Source organism: Lacerta agilis, chromosome Z (genome assembly GCF_009819535.1).
Source record: "Lacerta agilis isolate rLacAgi1 chromosome Z, rLacAgi1.pri, whole genome shotgun sequence".
Lineage (NCBI taxonomy): Eukaryota > Metazoa > Chordata > Lepidosauria > Squamata > Lacertidae > Lacerta > Lacerta agilis.
The window spans coordinates 9432537-9458454 of NC_046331.1; the positions used below are offsets into that span (position 1 = coordinate 9432537).

General features: G+C 40.9%; 1 protein-coding gene across 8 annotated transcripts in view; it reads right to left on the reverse strand.

Moving 5' to 3' along the window:
* Positions 1-25918, reverse strand: part of RALGPS1 (Ral GEF with PH domain and SH3 binding motif 1) — a 208677-nt gene that overhangs the window by 150023 nt on the left and 32736 nt on the right. For 7 of the 8 annotated variants that reach the window (XR_004425850.1, XM_033138381.1, XM_033138380.1 and 4 more), the window contains exons 3-5: positions 19276-19399; positions 14697-14804; positions 13854-13904 (exon numbers count right to left, since the gene is read on the reverse strand). Coding sequence is in view for 7 of the 8 variants with exons in the window: in XM_033138381.1 (XP_032994272.1) it covers positions 13854-13904; positions 14697-14804; positions 19276-19332 (216 nt within the window). In the remaining variant the exon portion in view is untranslated. The remainder of the gene's footprint in view (positions 1-13853; positions 13905-14696; positions 14805-19275; positions 19400-25918) is intronic. The other variant, XM_033138378.1, reaches the window with a different exon arrangement.

Sequence of the window (25918 nt, forward strand, 5' to 3'; positions counted from 1 at the left end):
AGAAAATAACAGTGGTACCCTCTTTAGGGTGACAGCTAATCTTCTGTGAGAAATGTGTTGGTTTTTCTAAGCATATTAAAAATTAAAAGTGATTTTCCCATTCTTTATACAGACCCATCTGTTTTTCTAAAATTATTAGAAACCTTGATTGCAATGCAAATCCTGTTTTGCAATCTACCATTTTATTTAAGAAAAACATATTATGACCAAGTGACACCTTGTCACTAAACAGAACTGAAATTGTATTTTCTAAGGAAATAATTTGGCTCCCTATACAGATGAAATTATCCTGGATTTTGTGCTTTGTATAGTCAAACACCTCTGTGGCTTTCCTACATCTTAACTACTTTCCAGTATCACTATGGACATTATAATGTTTGACTTGTCAGCTCCACGAGGGTAATGTGCAACAAAGGCAAAACATTCTATGCGTCTAATGAGATTTGCTGTGAATTGGATAGATTAAAAGGATGCCCAATTAAGCAAGGGGAGTATATGTAAAGCTCACTATAATTGATTTTCACTGGATAAACTTATTACAGCTGCTTGTTTAATGGAAGGTATTTTAATGAAATCCCATTTCTGTATAACTAGAGAGCATCAGCAAATGTTAGCACTTTTGCAATATCAATGTTTCTTGTGTTCAAACATTTGGGTGAAGTGGTGCATCACCCTGACCTGAACCAGAGGCTTAATCAGGGTAGTGGCGTAGCATGGGGGGCCTGGGGGAAAATGGCCCTGGGCACATAATGAGGCTTCTTCATTGAGGCCAGAGCCACAGGGAGGGAAGCCATGCCTGGGCCAGGCCTTTCACTATTCAACGGCCCAACGCTGCCAGCCGGCTGCAGATCCACTCCTGGGTCAGGCCTAGCCCAGGGGCAGAAGTGGCAGAGAGGAGAGGCAGCAGTGGAGGCAGCACACCTCTACTCTGCTGGGCTCTGGCACATGAGTGCATCCCCACCACCACCACTCTCCAAAGGCTGGGATTGGAGAGTCTGACCCCAGTCACACAGGTTGGCATGAGTGCACACCCTGCCCCCTGTGCTGGGTGGTGGTAGCATACACTCTGCCACTGAATCAGGGTACTCTGTTAGAGGGATTTTGGTGGAAGTCCCTGTTCAGAAGCCAAGTGTGGTGCGGACAGGCCATAGAGATACCAGTGGCAGCCTTAGGATGGCTACCTCGGTAGATCGGCAGCTTGGGGGAGGCAATATTCCTTGGCACAACCCTGAAGCAGTGTTAGAAACTTGAATATACAGTGGTACCTCTGGTTAAGAACTTAATTCGTTCTGGAGGTCTATTCTTAACCTGAAACTGTTCTTAACCTGAGGTACCACTTTAGCTAATGGGGCCTCCTGCTGCCACTGTGCCGCCAGAGCACGATTTCTGTTCTCATCATGAAGCAAAGTTCTTAACCTGACGTACTATTTCTGGGTTAGCTAGTTAAGATGATAATCTTGAGCTCAATGAAGAACTTTGAGAACTTAAAGAAGAAAAGTCACTTGATCCAAGGACAGTTCACATATATATTGGCCTATTCTGACCTCTTTTTCTTAATGGTGACTGTTCCTGCTCAGGCTGCACAATAAAAGCATTTTGGTTCCAGAAATCCATTCCGATTGTGCACATAAAATATAACTGATAGGATGGGGTATTGGGGTGTGAAAACAGTCCAGATCCAATGATCCCCAGATGGTGGAGATTTCAGGTACCATCCTGGCGCCCAGGCCTCTTTACTTGATCGCAAGTGGTTGAAAGCCAGTTGCAAAATGCACCTGGCAGCTGGCTAGTTTCAAACATTGCCATGAAGCAGTTTCAACCCTATGGTAGGAGGCTGAAATGGATATACACCCAATACCTGAGCCAAAGTTCCACCTACACCTGTAATCAATAAAGTTGTGACCATTTTTAATCCAGATCATTGTTCTATTGCACCTCACAGTACTCACTGCAAAGGAGAGGGTAGCACTGTGACTGGTACCACAATAAAAACCCATTTTTGTATAATTAGAGAGCATGAGCAAATGTTAGCACTTCTGGAATAACATTTCAAAAGCACCTTCTATATATATTCTTAACTGAAGAGAAAATCCTCTGAAATGCCACGTAAGCTTTATTTGACTTGGAGGTTTTATTACAGTAATGTCAGTGCAATGAATGTCTTTATTCAACCTCAGTGTCCTGGAAATGCTTCTACCCATCACTACCTCAAGGTAACAGTCCTCCTTTATGATTCTGCCAGATTCTCGCAAGGTAAAAAATATATTGAGAAATATAGGACAATGATTTTTGCATCTATCAATTTAAGATTCCTACAAAATACCACTGAATTTTCAGTGTGGATGGGAATAAAACAGTATGACCATGAAAATGTGCTTAAATGCTATCAACATAATATAATGACCATTATATTGTCATCTTATTGCTCAAACACTACAAACTCATTTTTGGGATGTGGGCTAACATCAGCTCTTGTTCCTCAGTCATCAATGGATGGTTTAGGTAAGGAAAGGGCAATTGCCCAAAGCATATGTGCTATGCATACACTAGGAATTTCTTTTAAACGCCTAAAAGCCCCACAGAATTCATGAGCCACACTTTGGCCACCCTAATCTATAGCTATCTCCCACAAATCCATTTCTGGAACCTCAACTATTCTGCTACCAGCTGAGGAAGTTGAAAACAACTAATACCATAGTGCCCAGACCATTTCTGTTACGTTCATTTCTCAGATTAGGAGAGCTGGTCAGGATCATCCAAAAGGTTGGCTCTGTATAGTGCTTAACATAGAGCTCTGGAGACAGTGGGTCTTATGTAGCACAAACAAAACATTTCAGATGTATCTGAATGCTTTTACTTTAAATTGGCTATATATGCATACTTCAGAGCTATGCACACGCACAAATATAATCCAAAAGGGGAAAAGAAACATTATTTTTGCCAAGGGAAAAATGATAATTTCACATTATCCCTTGATGTTCCAAATACATTCTACAGCTTGCCTCCACAATTATTAGCTCAGGTTACTACAAATCTATATAGCTTTTGCATTCAGAATTAACCAACTGTGTATATAGCATCCTGGAAATGAGTTAACCAGATTATCTACCCTAAGCCACTATTAGCAACCACAGAGCTTCAAACAACTCTGTTATGCAAGTTTCTCCAACATCAGCTCTGTACTGTGGAGGTTGTGCAGCCCAAGACAGGGAGCCAGCCAAAGCACTAGAAGTCTGCCTCCAAAGAATTCTATAGGCATGTGATAGAATGTCCTGTAGGAATCCAAAAGCCCACATGTGCTGAGAACAGCGGGAAAATCACTTCATCTCCACCCACGCTTCTCAACACAAGTTTCCAACTTGTATTTGCTGTGAATAATGGTGCCAGTTCACACCTGTCAAGACTCGTGTCTCCCCCATGTGATAAACAGATGTCTGGTGGTCAAAGAGCCTGGAAAGCATTTGTTCACGTGGCACAAATCTGCTAAGCATGATAGCAGAACTGAAATGAGATTGAAGGGGCGGGCTACAAAAATAGTAAAAACAGGCCTGTAAATATCAGCAGAAATAATTATCACTCTAATAAGTACAGGCCAGGAAAATAAACACATTTGTGCCTGGAAAATGCATTTGAAAGTTTACGTTTTGATTATTTACCTGCAGATTTTACCAGAAAAAGATCTTCAACAACACACGCTTCCCCCCCCCAATAGTATTTGTCTACATGCCATCAGCATTGTGTTGTACAAGAAGTCAACTTCCTCGTTATGTGTTTTTACCATTAACTTCTAACCTTCCAATACATTTTATGCTTTTCAGCAAAAAAATTGCCCACTGCTTCTAAATGTGATACACATTCCACACACACAAATACAAGCAAGATCAAATGTTTTCCAAAACAGGGTCTATCCAACTAAATCATGATTAGGGCCGGGCGACGTCAGGTTTTCAACATCACGATTTTATCACCAGCCAAACGCTGCGATCTGGCAATACACAGCAATGTTGTAACAACAACCCTGTTTCTCCTAAAATAAGACATAGCCATAAAATAAGCCATAGCAGGATTTCTATGCATTTGCGAAATATAAGCCGTTCCCCCAAAATAAGTCATACCCCGAAAATAAGCCATAGTGACGTGGTACCTCCCATTAAAACAGCCTGGGGAGGCGTGGCTATGCAGCGTACCGATGCAACGTGGTTAAAATAAGACATCCCCTGAAAATAAGCCATACTGTGTTTTGTTGAGCAAAAAAAAATATAAGACGGTGTCTTATTTTAGGAGAAACACGGAAGCTGCATTGGCCCCAAACCCGTGAGGCACCAGGGTGAAACTGCCCTGCTCAGCCAGGGGGTTGGAAGGCTCCCATCCCCAGCTAAGCAATCTCCAAAGTTCCTCTTGTTTGCACATCAGCTGGAGGGACATCAGGCCTTCTTTGTGCCGCTCAGCAGGGTGTGTGGGAAGGCTCCCGCCCCCCAGCTGAGTAAGGCCCAGTGCCTCTCCAGCTCACACAAAAAGCACTAGGGCTCGCTTAGCTTGGGGGGTGGATGGGGAAAGTTTAATGGAGCCCCCGCTCCACCTCTGGCTCGCATGAGCCAGAGTTGGGGCCTTCTGTAAACTGTTCCACTGAGGAGCATGTGGCTTCCTGTACCTCAACGGAGCAGTTTAAAGAAGCTTGGGGGGGGGAATACAGCTTGCTCCTCCCTCTGCGATATGAGGGGCAGAGCGTTTTGGCGGCTTCACCTGGCAGTATATCTTGGGTGAAACTGCTGCTGCTCCTGAGTCCCTCTGCTACCAGTGGCCCAATATTGAAAGCGGCGCTGGTGGCAGAGGGACTCAGGAGCAGGGTTGATTTTCCACCTGCAATATACTGCTGTGTGAAGCTGCCATCACGCTCTGCCCTCATATCAGTCCTGGGTGATACATCACCCAGGCCTAAATCATGATGTGAAGAAAATTACAAGTGCAATGGAATTTCCCTTTTCTACTCTCCCGCAGACTCCTCAAATTTGCTCTGGGATTTCCCCCAAGCTTCCGGAGCAGATTTGGGAAGAATGTGGAGTGTATACAGGGGGGAAAGAGGGACTAGACAACCCCAATTGATTATCAAGATCCTAACAGGGTGACAGGGCATATCATACAGTGGTACCTTGGTTCTCGAATGGCTTAGTTGCCAAACAAATCAGCTCCTGAACGCCGCAAAACCGGAAGTAAGTGTTCTGGTTTGTGAACATTTTTCGGAAGCCAAGGTACCACTGTATATCCAAGCTGTTATTATGACCAGAGAATAAAGAGTTAATTCATTGTTGGAGTGCATCCAATCTAAATTTCTAAGATCAATCTTCCAGGTCCCTAAATGTGTCACCAATGCCATCTTTAGGCTGGAGGCAGGTCTCTTGAGCATGTAGGCCAGAGTATGGCTAAGATTATCATTTTTCCTACTAGGCTTACTCCCCTTGTTCTGAAGGATGACTTCCAATCTGCATGGTATCAGGCTTTTATGACCCAAATTCTAGCTCTGGGCTTTTCCCTTGATCAAATGCTCAGAATGGGCTTTGAGCAGGCTAAACCAGCTATCAAACAGTGTATCACAGACACAGAATGCCAAAGAGATCTGGACAGGCCCCCCTATTTATTGACAGTGATTACAGCAGGTATCTCTCAATGCCTATGGAGTATCTAAGCAATCTGGATCTGCCTAAATATCACAGGCCATTCACCTATGCCATGCTCTCTCCACTACTGTTCTTAAAGGTCACTATAGAAAAATCCCGTATCTGTATAGATGTTGTCCCTGAGACTCTGTCCAAACTGAAACTATAGAATAAATGCTTCTCCAATGCTCGTTTTACAGAGATCTATGCTCCGACCTCATTTTGCCTATATTCCAGAAATATATTGGGAGTTCTGAACAGTTTCTTGCTACTCTGCTTATCTTAGATAATAATTCTGGCATAAAATATAAGGTGGCCAAAATCTGTAGAGAAGCAATGAAAGTGTGACATATAATGACAAGCACTCAGGAGTAGTATCTTCTGTTGGATAAATGATCAACTACAGCTGCTTTTTATTATATGTAATTTTATTTATTTTAATTTTACTTTGTTCAAACTTTGTAGTTGGTAATTATATCCTGATACTGGTCAATGATAACAAGGGCTGTCTTAAGCATATGCGGTGCCGGGGTGCAAAGATTTGCCCGGCCCCCCCCCCCGTTGCCCAGTCCCAGGGTGGAGCCAGCCGGCCAGCTCAGCGTCTCACTGGCTCAGTCGTCCCCAAACTCGCAGCGCAGAGCCACCTGTAGCAGAAGAGCCCGTCGCAGCACTCCGACCGATGGGCGGGCTCTTCCCCAGACTCAACTTTTGGGCCCTGGACTCTCGGCCTGGCGCCCCTGAGAGCCCGGGTGGCCTGCACCCCAGCGCCTATGGGTAAGACAGCCCTGATGATCGCAATAGAACTTTATACTTAAGAGAGTCAATTGTTGTAGGCATAAAAACATTTCTCCACTCAACAGTATTTTGACACTTAACCTGCTCTACACTAAATGTGGCATACTTACTTACTTACTAAATAAATAAATAAATAAATAAATAAATAAATAAATAAATGGCATTGAACACAAACACACAAATGTGTACAGTTATACATCTGAGGACAGGACTGGACAATGGTGGGTTCTATTTGCTCTCAGGGTAGAAATGTGTCTGTTTCTCCTCTTTGCTTTGTACTCCAGTTCGGTGAAATACATGTTTCACATCACTAGCAGGCACCACAGCAGGGCTGTAATTAAATTTGGCTCTTGGGATTGCTGCCTTCCCAGAGTAAATTAATTATGTCCTGACATCAAATGACATGCCAGCAAAAATATTAACTGGGGTAAAGGCTAAATTAGGTTCTCAATTTAACCAGCTTTAAACCATGGTTAAGCAGGATGCATTGTTAACTTTCACCATTGTTAACGTCAGTACCAATGTGTCCATTAACTGCAGTAAGGGCCTTCTGCTGGTCTCTGAATCACAGGTTTATAAATTAGTTTTTATTAAAGTTTTTTTAAAAAAAGTTTTTGTGTTACAAAACAAACAGATAAACAGGGAAATGTACATCTATTGTCTCCTCTTTGATTAGCCTCATTATGTCTGTTCTGGCCTTATGAGGGGCTTTGAGGCAACTATTGACAAAATATATGCATTAAGCATTAGGGAAGAGAAAACCATCAAACTTCTATTTAGATGGTTTTCTCTTCCCTAATGCTTAATGCATATATTTGGATTTCTGCTGAAGGACCAAAGGCGCAGTTTGCAAATGCATTGTATCAGCTCAGGCTGCTATGCTAGGTGCAGGCCTATCTGGAACATCAGAAACCGGTCCTAGTTACTCCTGCTTTAGTAAAGGTAAAGGGACTCCTGACTTTCAGGTCCAGTCGTGGCCGACTCTGGGGTTGCGGCGCTTATTTCGCGTTACTGGCCAAGGGAGCCGGCGTACAGCTTCCGGATCATGTGGCCAGCATGACTAAGCCGCTTCTGGTGAATCAGAGCAGCGCACAGAAATGCCATTTACCTTCCCGCTGGAGCAGTACCTATTTATCTACTTGCACTCTGATGTGCTTTCAAACTGGTAGGTGGGCAGGAGGTGGGACCGAGCAACGGGAGCTCACCCCGTTGCGGGGATTCAAAACGCCGACCTTCTGATCAGCAAGCCCTAGGCTCTGTGGTTTAACCCACAGTGCCACCTGCGTCCATGCTTTAATTATATTGTAACTAAACTAATGCAGTGCACTTTAACATGGGGGCTGCTCAGGTTTGGTGGGGTGTGACACTACTTTTGCACCAGCTGCACTAGCTCCCAGGGCATTTCTGGGCCCAATTCAAAGTGCTGGCAGTTTAGAACTAGTTTACCTTATGGACCAACTACACCCACATGGCCCTGCCTGTGATTCAGGATCCACATCTGAGGTCCTGTTTGTGTGCTCACCAGTGAATTTGGTACAGTTGCTGCAGTTGTGAAACTCTCTTATGCTAAAAAGAAAAGGGGGGGGGGAGCCAAACAAATGTTAAGGCCTTCTTGAATAACAAAACTGATCTTTTTAGTATTGCCTTTCCTTGAGAGAATTTTAATGATCTAATTTCACATTTCAATCATTTATTTGTCTATATTTACACCATCGCTTCATACTATGCCAAAGGTTCTTTCTTTCGCTTCTTATTTCTCTATGTTGCTTTGTGAAGGCTTGGCTCTGAAAAGCAACTAATAAATAACTGGAATAAACAAATTTTCATAGTGGCTGCAATCCTAAACACACTTGAAGTCCTAATGAACAGTAAGTCTTCCTTCTGAATAAACATGCATAGGATTGCATTACATGTTTAGTTTCAAATCAGTCTATTAGCAAATAAACTCTTAAATTTGTTCCAGCTAACCTAACATTTTGGTTACTATTTCTTTTAGGATGTGAAAATCACAGGTGTTTTAAAGTCTACCCAGAAATGAAACTTGGGGTGTTTTTCTTATTGAAAAGTTAATTTCAAAAGCTGGATTTACAGAAGCATTTGTTTCTGCAGTGTCTTGCCATATATTTTTTAAAAAGTAAATCTATCAGTGTTGTCCCTTTTCTATTCAGAAGGGAAAATGCTCAAACTATTTTGTAAATGCACCAACACATTTCTGAGTTATCTACTTTTTTAAAAAGAGAGGCAGAGTTTTTTTGGGGGGGGGTGTCAGCCAGCACCACACATTCTATATGTGAAAACCAGCTGTCCCATTACATACATAACCCAATTTGTAGGGAGTTCAAAATTTTCCTGTAAAATGTTCCATCCAGAATCACTCCAGGCATCGTGTTGAAAATGAAATTATATTTTGGGGGTCGAGACATCACTAAGGCAAGATGGCATTTTGATCTGTTGCTCCAAAACAAAGTCTTGCTCAAACTCCTAACAGCCACAAGCAGGCGCTGAGCTCCAATATCAGAGGATCACAAAGTAGTATTCTGGATGACTAGTTGTCACCTCCATCTCAGATCATCAGAGACTCACAAGCCCATGCCACAGTCATTTCCAAAATGGCCACCAGGGCTCAAGATAGTGGGAGGGAAAAACACCCCAGAGAGACCAGAAGTTCCATTTGACATGGCAATTTAGTTGACCTAATTAAAAAAGAACTGAGTACTGGGGTAAGCACTGAAACTGCTGAGAGAAGATATTTTAAAACCCACCCAGTTTCAGATGCTTCCGCAACAGCTAATGAAGCAATGGAACCCAGCACAAAGAACAGAATCAAGTTTTAGAATATTTAAAAAAACCTTCAATCTGACATCAAGCTGTAGCTTGAGAATGCACAGGATTGGGATCGCTGCCAGAATCTATGCCTTCAAGGGGCTCTGAAAATTTTTGGAGACACCAACCTACATAAGGTTGTCATGTCCTGAATAAATGAAATACTTCATGACGCCATTATACAAGCAGGTCATATTAGGAGGATACACAGAACACTCTGTCACAAACCAAAAAATGGTGAGCCCCTGAGAGACATTATTGTTTGCTTTAGCTCCTACATATAGTTGTGTACCGCTAACACAACTATAACTGGGTACATTTTTCATCTCGTTAGATATTTGGGGGGTGGGGGGGTGGGAGAAAGAATCCAGACAGGGAAGTGGGCAATGGATAGCAGGCAACTAGCCCCTAAGGTCTATTGTAAAGCTGTAATCAATCATATTATCATGCAAGTGCAATAAATCTTGCTATTTATGGTAGTTTCCACAGTCTGCTACTAAATGCACAAAATAATTCGGTGTGTGTGTGACACGTTTTACAAATTTTGGGAATATAACAGCTGTGTGAACAATGATCAAATAATGACTTACAAGGCTTCCCTTGTTACTTAAGGATATGAAAATTATCTCATAAATCACTCCAGTTACTCAAAAAAAAAGAATGATTAGTATAAATATTTATGTTGCCCCAAAATCAACACTGTGCTGCAAAAACCACTTCCTGAGTTCTTGCTTCTTACGAGTTAGGCTGCATCTGCACAAATGAAGAAAACCAGAAGAAGATACTATAATGATATGGGGAGAAAACAGTAACAGACAGGAATTAGGGATCTTCACAGATGAACAAGATGAACAAAAACTGTTTACTATTTAAGCTGATCAGAGCAACCTGATACAAGTACTGTTAAGGTTGTAGTGTATCAATCCTCTTCAGAATAAATTGTGATGTGATCATATATGCTAACAGACTGCTAAAATTCAGGGGCTTTATTAAGCAGTTGATGGGCTGCAATACATAGTGTGCTGTGTGTGGACAGCCCAAGGGACTGCAACTTTGACAATTTGCCCTAGATCGCTTTCTTATTTTAAAATATTCTTTATTTTTCAAGGAAAAATGACTTAATATCTGCAAACATACGGCACTTGTTAATATTCGTAAAACATCCAACACCTCTCTCTGTGCTCTGGAATGCCTTACATTCAGGACTGGATAAAAACTGACATCAGAAAAGGTCAAGCAGCACGCTGAGGACTGATGATTTTTTAGTTATCCTTAAACTTCATGGCATAAACACAGCGCGGAAAAGCAGCAGATGGCTCTCGACCAACAAATGACAACATTACTATTCCTTTTGCTAAAGCCAAATAATAGGCTGCCTTTGCAATTTGTTATAACAAGTCTTTGGGTGGAAAATATGTTGCTGGTTCTGAGTTGCAAGCTCTCAGAATCAAAGTTCATGCCCTTCTCCACTTAAATATTCTGTATCTCAGGCTGCAATACATTTAAAGCACATAACTTCCTGAAAAGAACATAAGAGCCTGCTGGATCAGGACAATGGCCCACCAAGTCCAGCACCATGTTATCACGGCCGCCAACCAGATGTCTGTGGGAAACCTGCAAGCAGGACTGGAGCATGAGAGCACTGTCCCGTCCTGTGGTTTCTAGTAACTGGTATTCAGAAGCATTGCTGCCTCCAACTGTGGACACAGAGCACAGCTAGTAGCCCCAGATAGCCCTCCCCTCCATGAATTTGTCTAATCATCATTTAAAGACATGCAAGTGCCATAGTTATGGGCTACATACCGGTAACACTATGTGCTATGTAAAGAAGTACTTCTTTAACGTGTCCTGAATCTTATAACATGCAGCTTCACTGGATGTCCACAAGTTCTAGTGTGATGAGAGAGTGGAAAAACTTTTATCTATTCATGCCATGCATAATTTCTTCCAGGAGCTCCTGCTGCAGGAAGAATTCTGTGGGGTCTTTGAGGAGTCCAAGATGCAGAATCAGTAAGAAAATGGCCACAAACTTCTTTAGAAATAAAATTGCCTAGGGCCATGAAATATTGTACATATTATTAATTTATTATACTTCTGAGCTCCACTCCCACTCCCATTACCAGCAGTCTGTAGATGGACATAAACATGTAAAAAAATGCACTATCAAAAAAATACAAATACAAATCCAGCATAAAACCAAGCAGCAGCAGTGTTAAAACCAATATCAACCAGTACCATAACTTTCTCATGGCTTCAGAATGCCAGAATTGCAGAAATTCTCAGAAGCCCTATAGCCTGGCAGAATATAAAGCTTTTCACCTGATGTTGATAGAAATACATTGTAGGTGCCATTATCATTCTATCAGTAAGATGCCACATCAAAGGATAACACATGCCAGAAGGTAACAGATTTTAATTTGACTACATAGAATTAAAAGAGACAGCTGGAAAAGCCACTGTTAGCAATATCAGCAGCTGAGATCTAATTGGTCTTAGAACACATGCTGTATGCTCAAGTACAGATGGAAGCAATTATATATGTCAGAGCTCTGACTGCATTCACCAGACATCTCCTGATAAAATTAGTCACTTCTTATATTCATCAGGGAACAAGACAGCTATGTATTACAACACTTGCAAGACTTCTAAGTTTTCCTAGCCTTCTGCCAAGCTTTAACTCAGCGTCTACACTGCTTCCTAGAAGGCCTATTCTAACTTCTAAAATAGAAAATTCAAGCAATTTTAAAGTGTTTGTCTCAAACCACATTTCCATCTACTGCTGTCAGTCAACATCAACATACGAACCTGAATAAGACCTGCCAATGCCCTGCCTGTCTTTAAGCTGACCACAATCAATCTGACTAGGGCTGATCTGAACACTCCTGCAGCAGAACATCTGGCAGGTTTTGGAGGAAGTGAAGGGTGATGGAGGTACTACTTAGTTTACAATAATAAAAGGTGGCCAATGGCCTTTTTATCTATTTCTTTTTTCAACAGCAACAACAAAAACATCATTAAATGTAAAAGCTTCTCTGAGTGGCTAAGACATGCAGCTTCTGCTGCACACTTTCTAAATGGAGCCAGAAGAACGTTTCAGGAATTGACATTGCATGATCACATTGTTTGGGTTCCAGTGGGCATTGGCGGGTGGGTAGGTGATAATTGTCTCCATTGGACCATAGATTTTTTAAAAAGAAATACATGGAGAAAAACTGATATGGTTATACAATATTTCAAAAAGGACTTCCAATTAACCCTGTTTATCTACATTTGTTTTTTATTAATTTTTTAATAGTGCTCCTTTCCTCGGTTTTATTTTCCTCGTTCAGCCCGCACACTGAGATCCAGTGCTGAGGGCCTTCTGGCGGTTCCCACACTGTGAGAAGCCAAGATACAGGGAACCAGGCAGAGGGCCTTCTCAGTAGTGGCACCCGGCCTGTGGAATGCCCTCCCACCAGATGTCAAAGAGAAAAACAACTACCAGACTTTTAGAAGACATCTGAAGGCAGCCCTGTTTAGGGAAGCTTTTAATGTTTAATAGACTACTGTATTTTAATATTCTGTTGGAAGCCGCCCAGAGTGGCTGGGGAAACCCAGCCAGATGGGTGGGGTATGTATAAATAAAATAAAATAAAATAAAATAAAATAAAATAAAATAAAATAAAATAAAATAAAATAAAATAAAATAAAATAAAATAAAATAAAATAAAATAAAATAAAATAAAATAAAATAAAATAAAATAAAATAAAATAAAATAAAATAAAATAAAATAAAATAAAATAAAATAAAATAAATAAATAAAATAAAATAAAATAAAATAAAATAAAATAAAATAAAATAAAATAAAATAAAATAAAATAATAAAATAAAATAATAAAATAAAATAAAATAAAATAAAATAAAATAAAATAAAATAAAATAAAATAAAATAAAATAAAATAAAATAAAATAAAATAAAATAAAATAAAATAAAATAAAATAAAATAATTATTATTCCTCAGCAGCAGCAGTAAACACAGTGGTACAAAATTGAGCAAATGACTGAGCGGCACAAGGAGTGTCCCTGAAATCTGCTATGGCTTCCATTTACATACTGCTGCTTGTTCATATTCTCCAACAAGCCAGAGAAAAAAATATGCTGGGCCCCATCCTGCTTCCTCTGCCTGTCATGTTTTCTTCTATGGAAAGAGATAGTAGGGAGAGAAGCTGAGTTCTCATCCTGTTGGGAATTTTAAATGATTGGGCTTCTCTTGCAGCTCTTCTCTTTGCCCTTGGGGGAGGTGTATATGATTGATTGATTTATAGCATTTATAGTAGGAGTGGGGGAACTTTCAGCACAAGAGGCACATGAAAAATCTCAGAGGGGGCCCAGCTTCTCAGAAACATTTGCATTTCCTGATGCAGGTTAAATGGTCACTTTGCACTTACAGCCTTTATATAGGTACTTCACTGTGCAGCGCTAGGTACAGTTTGGGTTTTGCGTTAATAACAGTTCTTTTCCCTTGAAATACATATAAAGTTATCCAAATGGTCACTGTTGACTTCCAACATTTATTAAAAGTTAATATCAGGGCACATACCTCTGGCTGAATAGCTTTAAACACAGGCATATCCATCAATGTAATCTGACTCTGTAACAAAAGTTAGAGAAAGAACAATTACAAATTTTTGAAATACTTGATTCTGTGCTAGTCCGAGATACTTTTGCCCAAGACAGAAAATTCTGACAACACTCAGGCCCTGGATCATGTGTGCATAGTCTTCAGAAAAGCTCGAAGAAGAAAAAATTCCTTCCAGTAGCACCTTAGAGACCAACTAAGTTTGTTCTTGGTATGAGCTTTCGTGTGCATGCACACTTTTTCAGATACAACACTTCTGAAGAAGTGTGCATGCACACGAAAGCTTATACCAAGAACAAACTTAGTTGGTCTCTAAGGTGCTACTGGAAGGAATATTTTTATTTTTATTTTGTTTCGACTATGGCAGACCAACACAGCTACCTACCTGTAGCTGAATATTAAAAAAAAAGGCAGGAAAGATCCTTTTTACCTAAACTGCTCCAATGCCTGGAGGAAGGGAGAAAATGTAGTCAATGGTGGGCGGACATGCTGCTGAAGCCTCTCCAGCAGCCCCAAATACCTGAGCACCATGTTTCCACTTCTGCATTCACATTTTGCAAAAAGTTTTCTATAAAAGTGAACATGGTACTGTGGCTACAGCTTAGGAGAAGCTTCACTGAAAAAAGTGATAGTTGTGCTGCAACTGAGCCTAAGAATTAAAAACTTTATATGTAAACCAAGTAAACCCCCAAGATAGCTTGGTGAACACTAATTTACCGGTACTTCAGAAATTTGAATGAGAACATATTCTTATGATCATGTCAATACTTTTTCTACAAATATGAAATCAGTCATTTTACTTACTGCAAACTCCTCTGGAGTTACTTTCAATACGTCAAACACAACTGCATCATAGCTTTTATGGGCATAATCTGAACTCCGTCCTTCCAGAGAGTCAGAACTGCTGCTGCCCTATGGAAAGGGATGGGAGGAATAGATTTACATGAAACCAGAAAATTGCCAGACAGGTAATTAATGATTGCGTTCACAAAGAAAAAAGCGAAGCTGAGCCTTATGCCACTTTACTTTTTACAGTAAAAAGTTTACTTTTTACTAATTCTGGTTTCTATCCACTTCTCCCCTCTGCTTTTAAAACAAAAGCTATTCACGTTGGTGCTCATACTGGCTAATGCAAGAGAAGAGATGTGCAGCTATAAGTTTAGAAAGAGCTTCCAATATAAAGTTCGGTATATATGCCAGTAGGGTTTTCCACAGCAATGGAGCTTTTAAAGCCTCTATTCTTAAGACGTTTCAAAAGCTTTGAATTGGTGAACCGAATATTAACAACTTCTGCCTGCTCTTACTAATCACTGTATTCCTTTCCAAGCTAAGAACAAAATACAGTGATACCTTGGTTCTCGAACTAAATCCGTTCCGGGAGTCCATTCGACTCCCAAAACGGTTTGAAAACCAAGGTGCGGCTTCCAATTGGCTGCAGGAGCTTCCTGCACTCAAGCAGAAGCCACATGGGACATTCGGCTTCCGAAAAAGTTTGCAAACCGGAACACTTACTTCTGGGTTTGCAGTGATCGGGAGCCAATTTGTTCAACAACTAAGCCATTCGAGAACCAAGGTACCACTGTAACACTATTGATCCTTGCTTTCTGAAACTAGGAAAGTGACAGAGATAGCCCAGTATTACTTCATACCAATTTCTCTTTAAGGCTAGAAAAAGTGAATAGTCATGAAGGTGCTGGGCTGCTTTTAGAACTCTCTAGGAAATTATTATTATGAATAATAATAATAATAATAATAATAATGTTGCCCCAGCCACTCTGGCAGCTTCTAACAAAACAAAAATGCAGCTAAATGTCAAACATTAAAACTTCTCAATACATCTACTTTCAGATGTCTTCGGAAAGTTGTGCAGTTGTGTATCTGTTTGACATCTGATGGGAGGGTGTTCCAAAAGGTGGGTGCCACTACCAAGAAGGCCCTCTGCCTGGTTTCCTGTAACTTCACTTCTCACAGTGAGGGAATGACCAGAAAACCCTTGGAGGTGGACCTCATTGTCTGGACTGAATGATGGGGGTGGACACACTCCTTCAGGTGTACAGGGCTGAAGCCATTTAGGGATCTTTAAACATCAGCACCAACACTTTGAATTGTGCTCAGAAATGTACTGAAACCAATATAGATCCTTTAGGACCAGTGTTATTTGGTCCCAGCAGCTGCTCCCAGTCACCAGTATAGCAGCAACATTCTGGATTAGTTGTAGTTTCCAAGTCACTTTCAATGGTAGCCCCATGTACAGTGCATTGCAGTAGTCAAAGTAGAGCATGTTCCACTCTGGCAAGACAGTGTGCAGGCAGGTAGAGTCTCAGTTGATAACAGCTGCCCTGGACACAGAATTAAACTGCACAGCTGTGAGTCCAAAATGACCCCCAGGCTATGGATCTGATCCTTTAGGGGCACAGTTACTACCCCATTCAGAACCAGGGAGTCCCCTACACCTGGTTGCTTCCTGTCCTCAAGAAACTTAAAGCAGTGGTACCCAAACAGTGCTCCACAAAGCACTTGGTGCTCCGTGAAGAAATTGGAAATAAAATAATGTAAAAACAGCCAAAAATGCACATATGTGCCTTTGGCATAAGGACAACGAAAGTGCTCCATGGCAAATTTCTCTTCTGAAAAGTGCTCTGCAACTCAAAAAGTTTGGGAACCACTGACTTAAAGATTTAAAGGGTTGGGCTAAGCAGCCTGCCATTAACCATGAGGAGATTAACACAAGAGTTCTTCTGGATCAGATCAAAGGCCCATCTAATCCAGCAACCTATTCTTACAGTAGCCAATCAGATGCCTAAGGAGAGGCCACAAACAGGACTTGAGTGCAATAGCACTCTTCACAGAAAATGAATTTCTGACTTCAAAAGTGGAGGTAGAACATGACTGATAGTCACTGATAGCCATATCCTCAATGACTTTGTCAAATCCTCTTTGAAAGCCACCATTATATCTTGGGGGAGTGAATACCATAATTTCACTTTGTAAAGAAGTACATTCTTTTATCTGTCCTGGATCTTCTAGCATCCAGCTTCATTGGATGGCCCCAGGTTCTAGTATTATGAGAGAGGGAGAAAAAAATGTCTTCGTCTTCACTTTTTTCACACCATGCAAAATCTTCTATGCCCCTATCCTGTTCCCCCTGACTTTTGTTTTTTCAAAACTAGAAATTCCCAAATGCTGTGGCAGTACATGAGCAGGCAGGCAGTAATGGCAGCAAGAAGAGGAAGTGACTAATTGGGCATACACCTATATCTGCAAATATTTGTGACATAATCTAAGCATGGATAGAACTAGATATTGGGGTATATGACCAAAGTATTTTGGTTACTGGACACACTTTAGAAAATCCTAAGCAAATATACTAAGCTGTAAGTCCCATTGAACTCAGAAACTACTTCTGAGTAAACATGCTTATGATGACATAGTAAACAGTTGTGAAAACTAAATCAAATGGAAGGAGGCTACTGTTTTTAATAAATACGGGAATTCATACAGATCATTCTCTGTTACATGAAACAGAAAACACTCTATTTAGTCTGAGGTTTCCCTTCAGATTCCCAGAAATATAACTGTTCACCAGTAAGCTATTCAAAACCATGCAGGAAGACTGTGGCAAAATCAGAATTATATATTAGATCTGTCAAATATGAACTTAGACCCTTAATCACAAAAAACAAAGGAACCTTTTCAAATTTCAAGAGTTTCTAATGGACATTACAGATTTACTGTAACTTCTCAATATAATGTAAGATGCACTCTCACCTACCACTCAAAAAGTAGAAAACCCAGCTAGTAGTTAGGTTCTTACAATTTTGGGACATGGTATAAATCCTAACCACAAGATGCCAGTCTTCATTTCTCATACATTTCAAATATTTTCAACTGAGTGTCTTTATTTTTCAGCATGAATAATACTAAATTATTGAAATGAACTGCACAGTTCTGTTGTCTATTTTTTCATGTAAATTGCTGGTTTAAATCCACTGTAAATTCCACTAACTCTGTACAGCTTTTCGACAGAGAACTCAACAAAATGCATTTTGTCATAATCTTGTATTATTATTTCCATCCTTCCAAGGCTTGGAGATCTCAGGAAAAACATGCAAAAAGACATGGAGTTGAATGCACAATAGAGTTAAATTTACCTCTGCAATATCCCCAAAACAGGGTCTTTCTGATTCATAACACTTTAGAATCTCAGGAGGAAAGAGCTCGTGGCTGCTAATACGTGACTGTTTCAGTTCTACAGACATTTCACATACTCATTTACCACTGTTCCCTTCTTTCTGTGTATGGAACCCCTTCCAAGTATGGGATCACATGGAAAGACATTAACATGGAGACAGAAGGCATTTCCACACTATGCATGCAGACTGCCTTTTCCCATTCAATAAACAAAGCAGATTCACATACAAAATGGAGCACAGGTGTGGACCTGCTGTATCTATTGAAATGAACCAGGCTGGGAAAGTGCCATATCTCACGTGTATCAGAGCTCCTAGACATCAGAGCTTATTAGACATTGTTGGATCAGGAAACAGAGTGCAAGTTGGGTGCTAAGGCTCACCAATCATCTTCACTATGTATCTTGAAGCCTTGCCCTTGAAGAACAGCATCACTAGACTACAGAAGTAGCTGGTTCCAGGGGCAAGAGTATTTGGGGAACTGTTGTAACAGCAGTTGACATACAAATGGGATCTTCCCTTTTGGGAAGCAACAAAGACATGGGTCCACTTTCTGATTAAACCTCCAGTAAGAGGATAAACTGGGTACTTTCATGAGTGATGAGCGGCTGGTAGGAATGAGTGAATAGGGTTGCTGTTGTTTTTGTTTGTTTGTTTGTTTTGCTATCATGTTATGTATTTTGTGTTTTTATGTTGTAAACTAAACTGTGATCTTTGGATGAAGGACAGTACATAAATTTAATAAATAATAATTTTACAAATATAAGCATTTTAATGCATACTTTACCCAAGTATACACATTTTTGTACAAATTACTTGGCTGAAGAACGGCACTGCAAATTTCAGAGAAGTGTGGATTTTGAAGGATGGCTGTGTTTCAGTTTATATATTGTTTCAGAAAGGGCAAATTAGGTAGGTTTGTCTTTAAAAGAGAACTGAATCCAATGTCTTCCCCATCCCTGAGTTGAGAGCTCAGTTTCTTCCCCCATTTGGCCTCTCCTTAATCTACAGGTCCCATCACCCCTGCCCATTAGCCACGTTGGCTGCAGCTGTTCAATTTACATAATCTGTAAAATACATACAAGTATGATACTAGGGAAGACAAATTAATGGCAGAAAGTCTTAGAGAGATGTCAAAATAAGCAACAATGAAATTAAAACATACAAATGGCAACAGAATACCAAATGGGTACCTCTGGTGTGGCGGAGGTCACTGTCACGTTGGCCATGAGGCCATTCCTTTTATACATACTCTTCTTTAGGATGCAGGAAATTTCAGCTCAGCCACCACTGGTGACACAAAAGGATGGAGAACTGCTGCAAGAAAAATACATTTTATGAGAAACTGATTTAAGAGAGGCCACCAATGAGGAGCACAAGATCATTATTGAGGGTACACAACGATTATTTGTGAAGTGTACCATATACCAAGTTAGAGGACACCTGCTTCTTTATGTTCCAATTCAACCCTTAATACTGGCTGAGCAAGCTCTTCAGCCTTCATGTTTGTATTAAAGGACATTGAGGGAGGCTTGGTCAACCAGTAAACACTCCTCTTTGTAGATGCTGAATGCCCAAACATTTCCTGGGAGCAGTATATTACCTTTTTCTTTGGGAAATTTGGGTTAAAACTGGTATTGTGGTATTTTCATTAACTCTGGGTATTATCCAATATTACTCAGAATAGATCAATTGAAATTAATGGACTTAGGTCCACTGATTTAAATGGCTCCACCCCGAGTATGAGAATGAGGTATCATCCTCTGTATTTTCGATATTGGCTGATATCAGAACATACTCTGCCTTTGGGGAAGGAAAAGAGAATTTAAAAAAAAAATCACAATTGCATACATAAGAAATGTACACTTGGTTATCAATTAAATCTATGGACTCAAAGTTGTGTGAGCTCACAAGCAACACTTACCATCATACAATATTTTGGAAAGGCAAAACAAATACAAGGATGATGTGAGTACATTTTGCTCCTGAAGAAAACCAAATTGATTAAAAGTCCCACTTACAGAACACAATGTGTTCCCTATAAATCGTTAGTTACGCAAACATTCGCCTAACAAGTCAATATTTCCATTGATTGCTATGCGAAACTTCTAATACAGTAGTACCTCTGGTTATGTAACTTTCTGGTTACATAAACTTCAGGATGCAAAAGCGGCAAACCCAGAAGTATTTGACTGGGCTTCACTGCACGTGCATGCGCAGAAGCCGTCCTCAGGTTGCGGAAACCTCGGGATCTGAACGGACCTCTGGAATAGATCCCGTCCACAACCGGAGGTACCACTGTATGTTCCTGAACATGGAATTTGACCTCCAAAAGGAAAAAAGGGGGGAAAGGAAAACCCAGGAAAAACACTCTCTGATTTGTCCAGTTGTTTCCCCTACCTCCATCCCTTCAATATATATATATATACAGGCTAGATGTAATTTTTTTTATCACTTGTCCCATAAATATTACTAATTTTTAGCAGGGTGTATTCATAGTGTTAATATGATGCCCACTAGCTGTTAGCTTTTGAAACAGAGTTGATGGTCTTGAGAGACATAAAGGTTTAAAAGCCTATTGAATGTGTTGAGTCTTTTTCTTGGACATTAACTTTAACCTACTGAAAAGCTATTCCAACTCTTGACACTCCCAAAGAACCCCCTGCCCACAATGACACAACATCCAACTGCTCTTAGGCACTGCTAACAAGATGTTCTGTGAAATGCCAGAGATTTCTCACTTTCGTCACAGCTGTTGCAGTTACAAAGCCAACACCATCCGTGTCCCCTGAAAATATATGTCATGTTGCCTGATTAATAATTTTGTGCCACAGAACATGAGTGTTCATTTTTGTAAGTATATAGCAATATCAAATACCAGTGGGTTGCATCCAATGCAAGTCCTACTTAGAGTAGACCCACTGAAGTTAATGAACATGAGTAGCCATTAATTTAGTGAGTCTACTCTGAGTAGAACTCAGCTGGATAAAATCCAGAATGTTTTTTGCACAGATTCACACACAGGCCATAAGAATAACTTTTCAAAATTCATTCTCAGAACTACAGGTTGGTGTGACAATTCTAGTTCCCACACTCTAGTATCCCTCATTATGCAGTCTGCAAAGTATTATTTTTATTTCAAAATGAGGCAAAGAAAATATATTCCTTACAAAATGAATTATTCCTGAATCTTTAAAATGTTCTGAATTGCCAAATATTTGTTATAGCGGACAGCATATATTTCTGAAAATAAAGTAGGGTTGCCATATTTCATGAGGTAAAAATCCAGACACAAAATGTTGCGCTTTTTATAGGGCAATCGCCCAATAGCCCCTCCACCGCCACCAAGCCAGAGCCACCCACACCAGAGCCCCAAACCTGAACTAGAGCTTGGGGCCACCCACGCCAGAGCCAGAGCCTAAACCAGAACTGCCCACACACCATTTTTTAAAAAAATAATCCAAATTTGCTTTAAAATGTAAAATTCCCCCTAGTTGGGCATGTGGGGGACCCCCCCCCCACAAAAAAGGAGGACATGTCCAGGAATTCCTGGACTAATGGCAACTCTAAAATAAAGTAGATTTCATTTTATTATTTATATCACTAATCTAATCCAATCTTAAAAAGCAGAGACATCACCTTGCCGACAAAGGTCCGCATATCGTATTTTTCGCTCCATAAGACTCACCTGAACATAAGACACACCTAGTTTTTAGAGGAGGAAAGGGGGAAAGCCCTGTTTTTTTGAGGATCAGCTGAAAGTGGTGCAGCTTCTTTTGCAAAGGGAAAAGCCCTGCTTTTTAAAGGACCAGCTGAAAGTGGTGCAGCTTTTTTTGCAAAGAGAAAAGCCCTGTTTTTTTGAGGATCAGCTGAAAGTGGTGCAGCTTCTAGTCCTACAGCCATTTCTACAGTTTCCAGACAGATAATCTAATCACCCAGTCACATGTCGCTGGGGAAACAAACAGCCTCCCTCTCATTCAACAATGGAGGCCTGGGCAAGGGGGCAGGGCTGGAAAGGGAGCCTTATCTCTCTCCCGATCACTTGCTGAACAGCTGTTCAGCGGCTTCCTTCCAACACCCCCTTCTCTCTTTGTAAAACAAAGAGCATGATCTGCTTTTGGCCCCTAGGCAATTCAGCTCCAGGGAGCACGCATTCGCTCCATAAGACGTACAGACATTTCCCCTTACCTTTTAGGAGGAAAAAAGGGTGTCTTATGGAGCTAAAAATACGGTAGTTAAAGCTATGGTTTTCCCAGTAGTGATGTTTGGAAGTGAGAGCTGGACCATAAAGAAGGCTGATCGCTGAAGATGCTGAATTGATGCTTTTGAATTAGGGTGCTGGAGGAGACTCTTGAGAGTCCCATGGACTGCAAGAAGATCAAACTGATCCATTCTGAAGGAAATCAGCCCTGAGTGCTCACTGGAAGGACAGATCCTGAAGTTGAGGCTCCAATACTTTGGCCACCTCATGAGAAGAGAAGACTCCCTGGAAAAGACCCTGATGTTGGGAAAGATGGAGGGCACAAGGAGAAGGGGACGACAAAGGACAAGATGGTTGGACAGTGTTCTCGAAGCTACAAACATGAGTTTGACCAAACTGGGAGGCAGTGGAAGGCAGGAGTGCCTGGCGTGCTCTGGTCCATGGGGTCACGAAGAGTCGGACATGACTAAATGTCTAAACAACAACAATCCAATCCAAATTAACCACTATAAATATGACACTTTGGCAAACATTAAGAAGGCAAGCCTATGAACCTCCTTGAAAACTACCCTGAAACCTGATGTTGAAGGGCAGTATAAAAATCTTACGTTTCTACACAAGGGAAAGAAAATAGAAGCAGGGCAAATGGGAAGAAATGGGAAGAAATTATTTAAATTATGCATGTGAGGAACTGTGACACCATGTGCTAGACCAAACTAGTAACAGGCGACTCATTCCAATTTTCTACTCTTGCTATCAGGGGCATCTTGCCCATAGAGGCAAGTGGCGTGGGGCACCAGGGCTCCAAGTTCACGCCAAGTTCTGGAGGGCGCCTGGAAAGAGGCGGAAGCATCAGTTTGCTGCCCTTGTCTGCTGTGCCGAAGCAGCGCTACACCTAGAGCGTCCGCCTGCTGTGGCCACCGCAGCACAGGCGTCAGGGAAGAGGCGGAGACCTCTTCCCCGCCAGAGGAGCTGCCCTCCAGCTGCTGAACGCCTCCTCCAGCACCGCAAAGCTGCCAGCAGCGCTGTAAAAAGTTGAAACGGGGGGTGGGGGTGCCAGAGGGATCTTTGAACCACAGCGCCCAATAACCCTAAGATGGCCCTGCTTTCTATCACCCACCTATTGGCCACCTGAGGCATGGAGTATGGGATTCACACTGCCTTATGGGGAAGGGCAGTAACTCAATAATAAAGCACCTGCTTTGCATGGAGAAAGTTCCAGGTTCAATCTTATCTCCAATTAGGGCTGGGAAATATTTCCCATCTGAATCCTAAAAAGCTGTTGCCAATCAAGTGTTGACAATACCGAGCTAGATAGACCAATGGTGTAAGGTAGCTCCTATGAACATATAGCCTACTCAGGAGAAGAGGGACTGCCAACCAAATTCCAAGTCTCTTGGCCTGGAAACTTCTGTCTAGAGCTGGTTGTAGGAAGAGGAACAAAGGAACCACATTGATATATCTGGTCTATGGGGCCCATGTGCTTTTGAGTGAAAGGTTGCTAGGCCCAATCACAGGATGCAGGATGGGCAAGTACTTCAGGGAAGTGAAGGGCGTAACACTTGTGGGAAGTTAGGAGATGGGGAGTCATTGTGTCCACTACTGTTGAAGTTGTCCAACCTCATTGCCAGGCGGCAATCTTTTGTCAGCCTGGGTACAGGAGGAGGGTCAAGATGAAGGACTACAGAACTTGGGCATTTTAAAGGGGACAGGCAGGGGATAGGCAGAACACAATGCATTCTTAGGCTTAGTTACAGTAGGGTATGAAGCTAGATAACTGTCCCAAAGGCTTCATGGGAAATGTGGGTGTTGGAGAGTAATGACATCATGCAGGTGATCTGGGAGGAAGTTCCAGACACAAAGAGCAGTAAGAGGGAAGAAGGTCTGAGGCAGCAGACAGGCTTCGGATGGCTGAATGTGGCCAAGCTAGAAAAGCTAAGAGCAGATACAGAGATGTATTAGGGTGCAATAACCAGTGTGTTTTTTTTCTGGGGGGGACGCAGGGGTGAGCATATCCCTAAACATTTTGTGAATCTAAGTTTCACTTCATTGAGGGGCAGTATTTCAATATGAGTAGGAAAATGAGAGTAACTTTAGTGGGGGAAAGCACTAACAATAACAGGCAATAACTGTTCAGAAGCGGGCAAGGACATGATAGCCTTTGTTATATTATCATTATTTAACATTTATCTAATTTTACATGCTTAATAAGTCTTTTATTTTTACCAATTTTAAATCAAACAGTGTATGTGTATTTCCCTTGTATTTGCCTTTGTTTTTTCTATAAGCTTAAAGCTGAAATAAAATCGACTGATTGATATTATCATTATTATTACATATCCCTATATATATGAAATGGCTGCTGAAAATGAGCCAGTGAGGTGGAAGAACTTAAAAATATGGTTTTCATATCAGAAACACTAAATATTCCCTTTCCTCTCTTCTGTCCACCTCCTGACTGCATTTTTGGTGAGTGTAGGCTCAAATAATGTTCCCATGAAAGCAAAAGAAAATTCCATATGTGACCTTGTATCAAATCCAGCTTGAGTTCTGGCTTTCAATGATACAAGTAAACCTATTAAATGATACAAGGAAGCATCATGGAAAACTTAATGAGAGCACCAGTTCTAAAAGAACCAATATAACTTCCTCCAATACTAAGCAGTTGTTTCAAAGAAAGAGTTCAACTTAAGGAGCTTCATACAAAATACTGTAAACAGGAGTTTTGCTCCAAAAATGTGTATGCCTGTTCTAAAATGCATACAATACAAATACCTAAAATGTACCGTTTTAAATGGGGCTTACCAGACACTATGTAATTAGCAGATCTTTTTTGAGCCAAACTGCTGAAATAACCCCTTTCAGTCAGAGTAAGTTTCTCTGGCACAAAAAAGTAGCAAAGGTGCTGTTATGATAGAAAGATGCATGGTAAGGAGAAAGTGGCAACAAAGTGCTTTTTCTTCCTCTTTTTAATACGATAAAGCTAAAGAGTCAGTCTTCATATAGGGCATAGTTGTGGAATTTGCTTTAATGTAGTGATGGCTACAACCTGAAGGACTTTAAAAGAGATTTAGACAAATTCATGGAAGATAAAGCTAGCAATGGCTACTAACCACAATGGTTTTGACTCACACTTCCGCTGTCTGAGGCAGCATGCTCAGCAACCTTCAAAACCAAGGAAGGAAGGTGTCCCAGTGACGTGTGCAGTGGCCCGGAAAGGAACTCCCATTTAAGTGGAGATTCCCCTGTATCACGCAGGGGAGTCGCAGAAAGAATGTCAAGGGAGCTGTGGACTCAAGGGAGCCATGGATTCAAAAAGGCTGAAAATCCCTGAAGTAACTTGTATGTTCCTGCATTGCAGGGGGTTGGACTAGATGATCCTCAGAGTCCCTTCCAACTCTAGAATTTTTTGGTTCTATTATTTGTTATATATTGGAGAAAGAATCCATGAAAATGTACATATTGTAATAAAATTACTATGCATCTTCCAGTTTGTTGTTTGTGCTTAGTTACCATTTCCTATTCCCAGCGATATTCCTTACTTCTTACATAAATCTTGTTAAAAGACTGGACTATTAAAGTTGTTTTTTTAATCCTTATTTCTCTTGCCTAAAGATTATTACTGTACATTTATA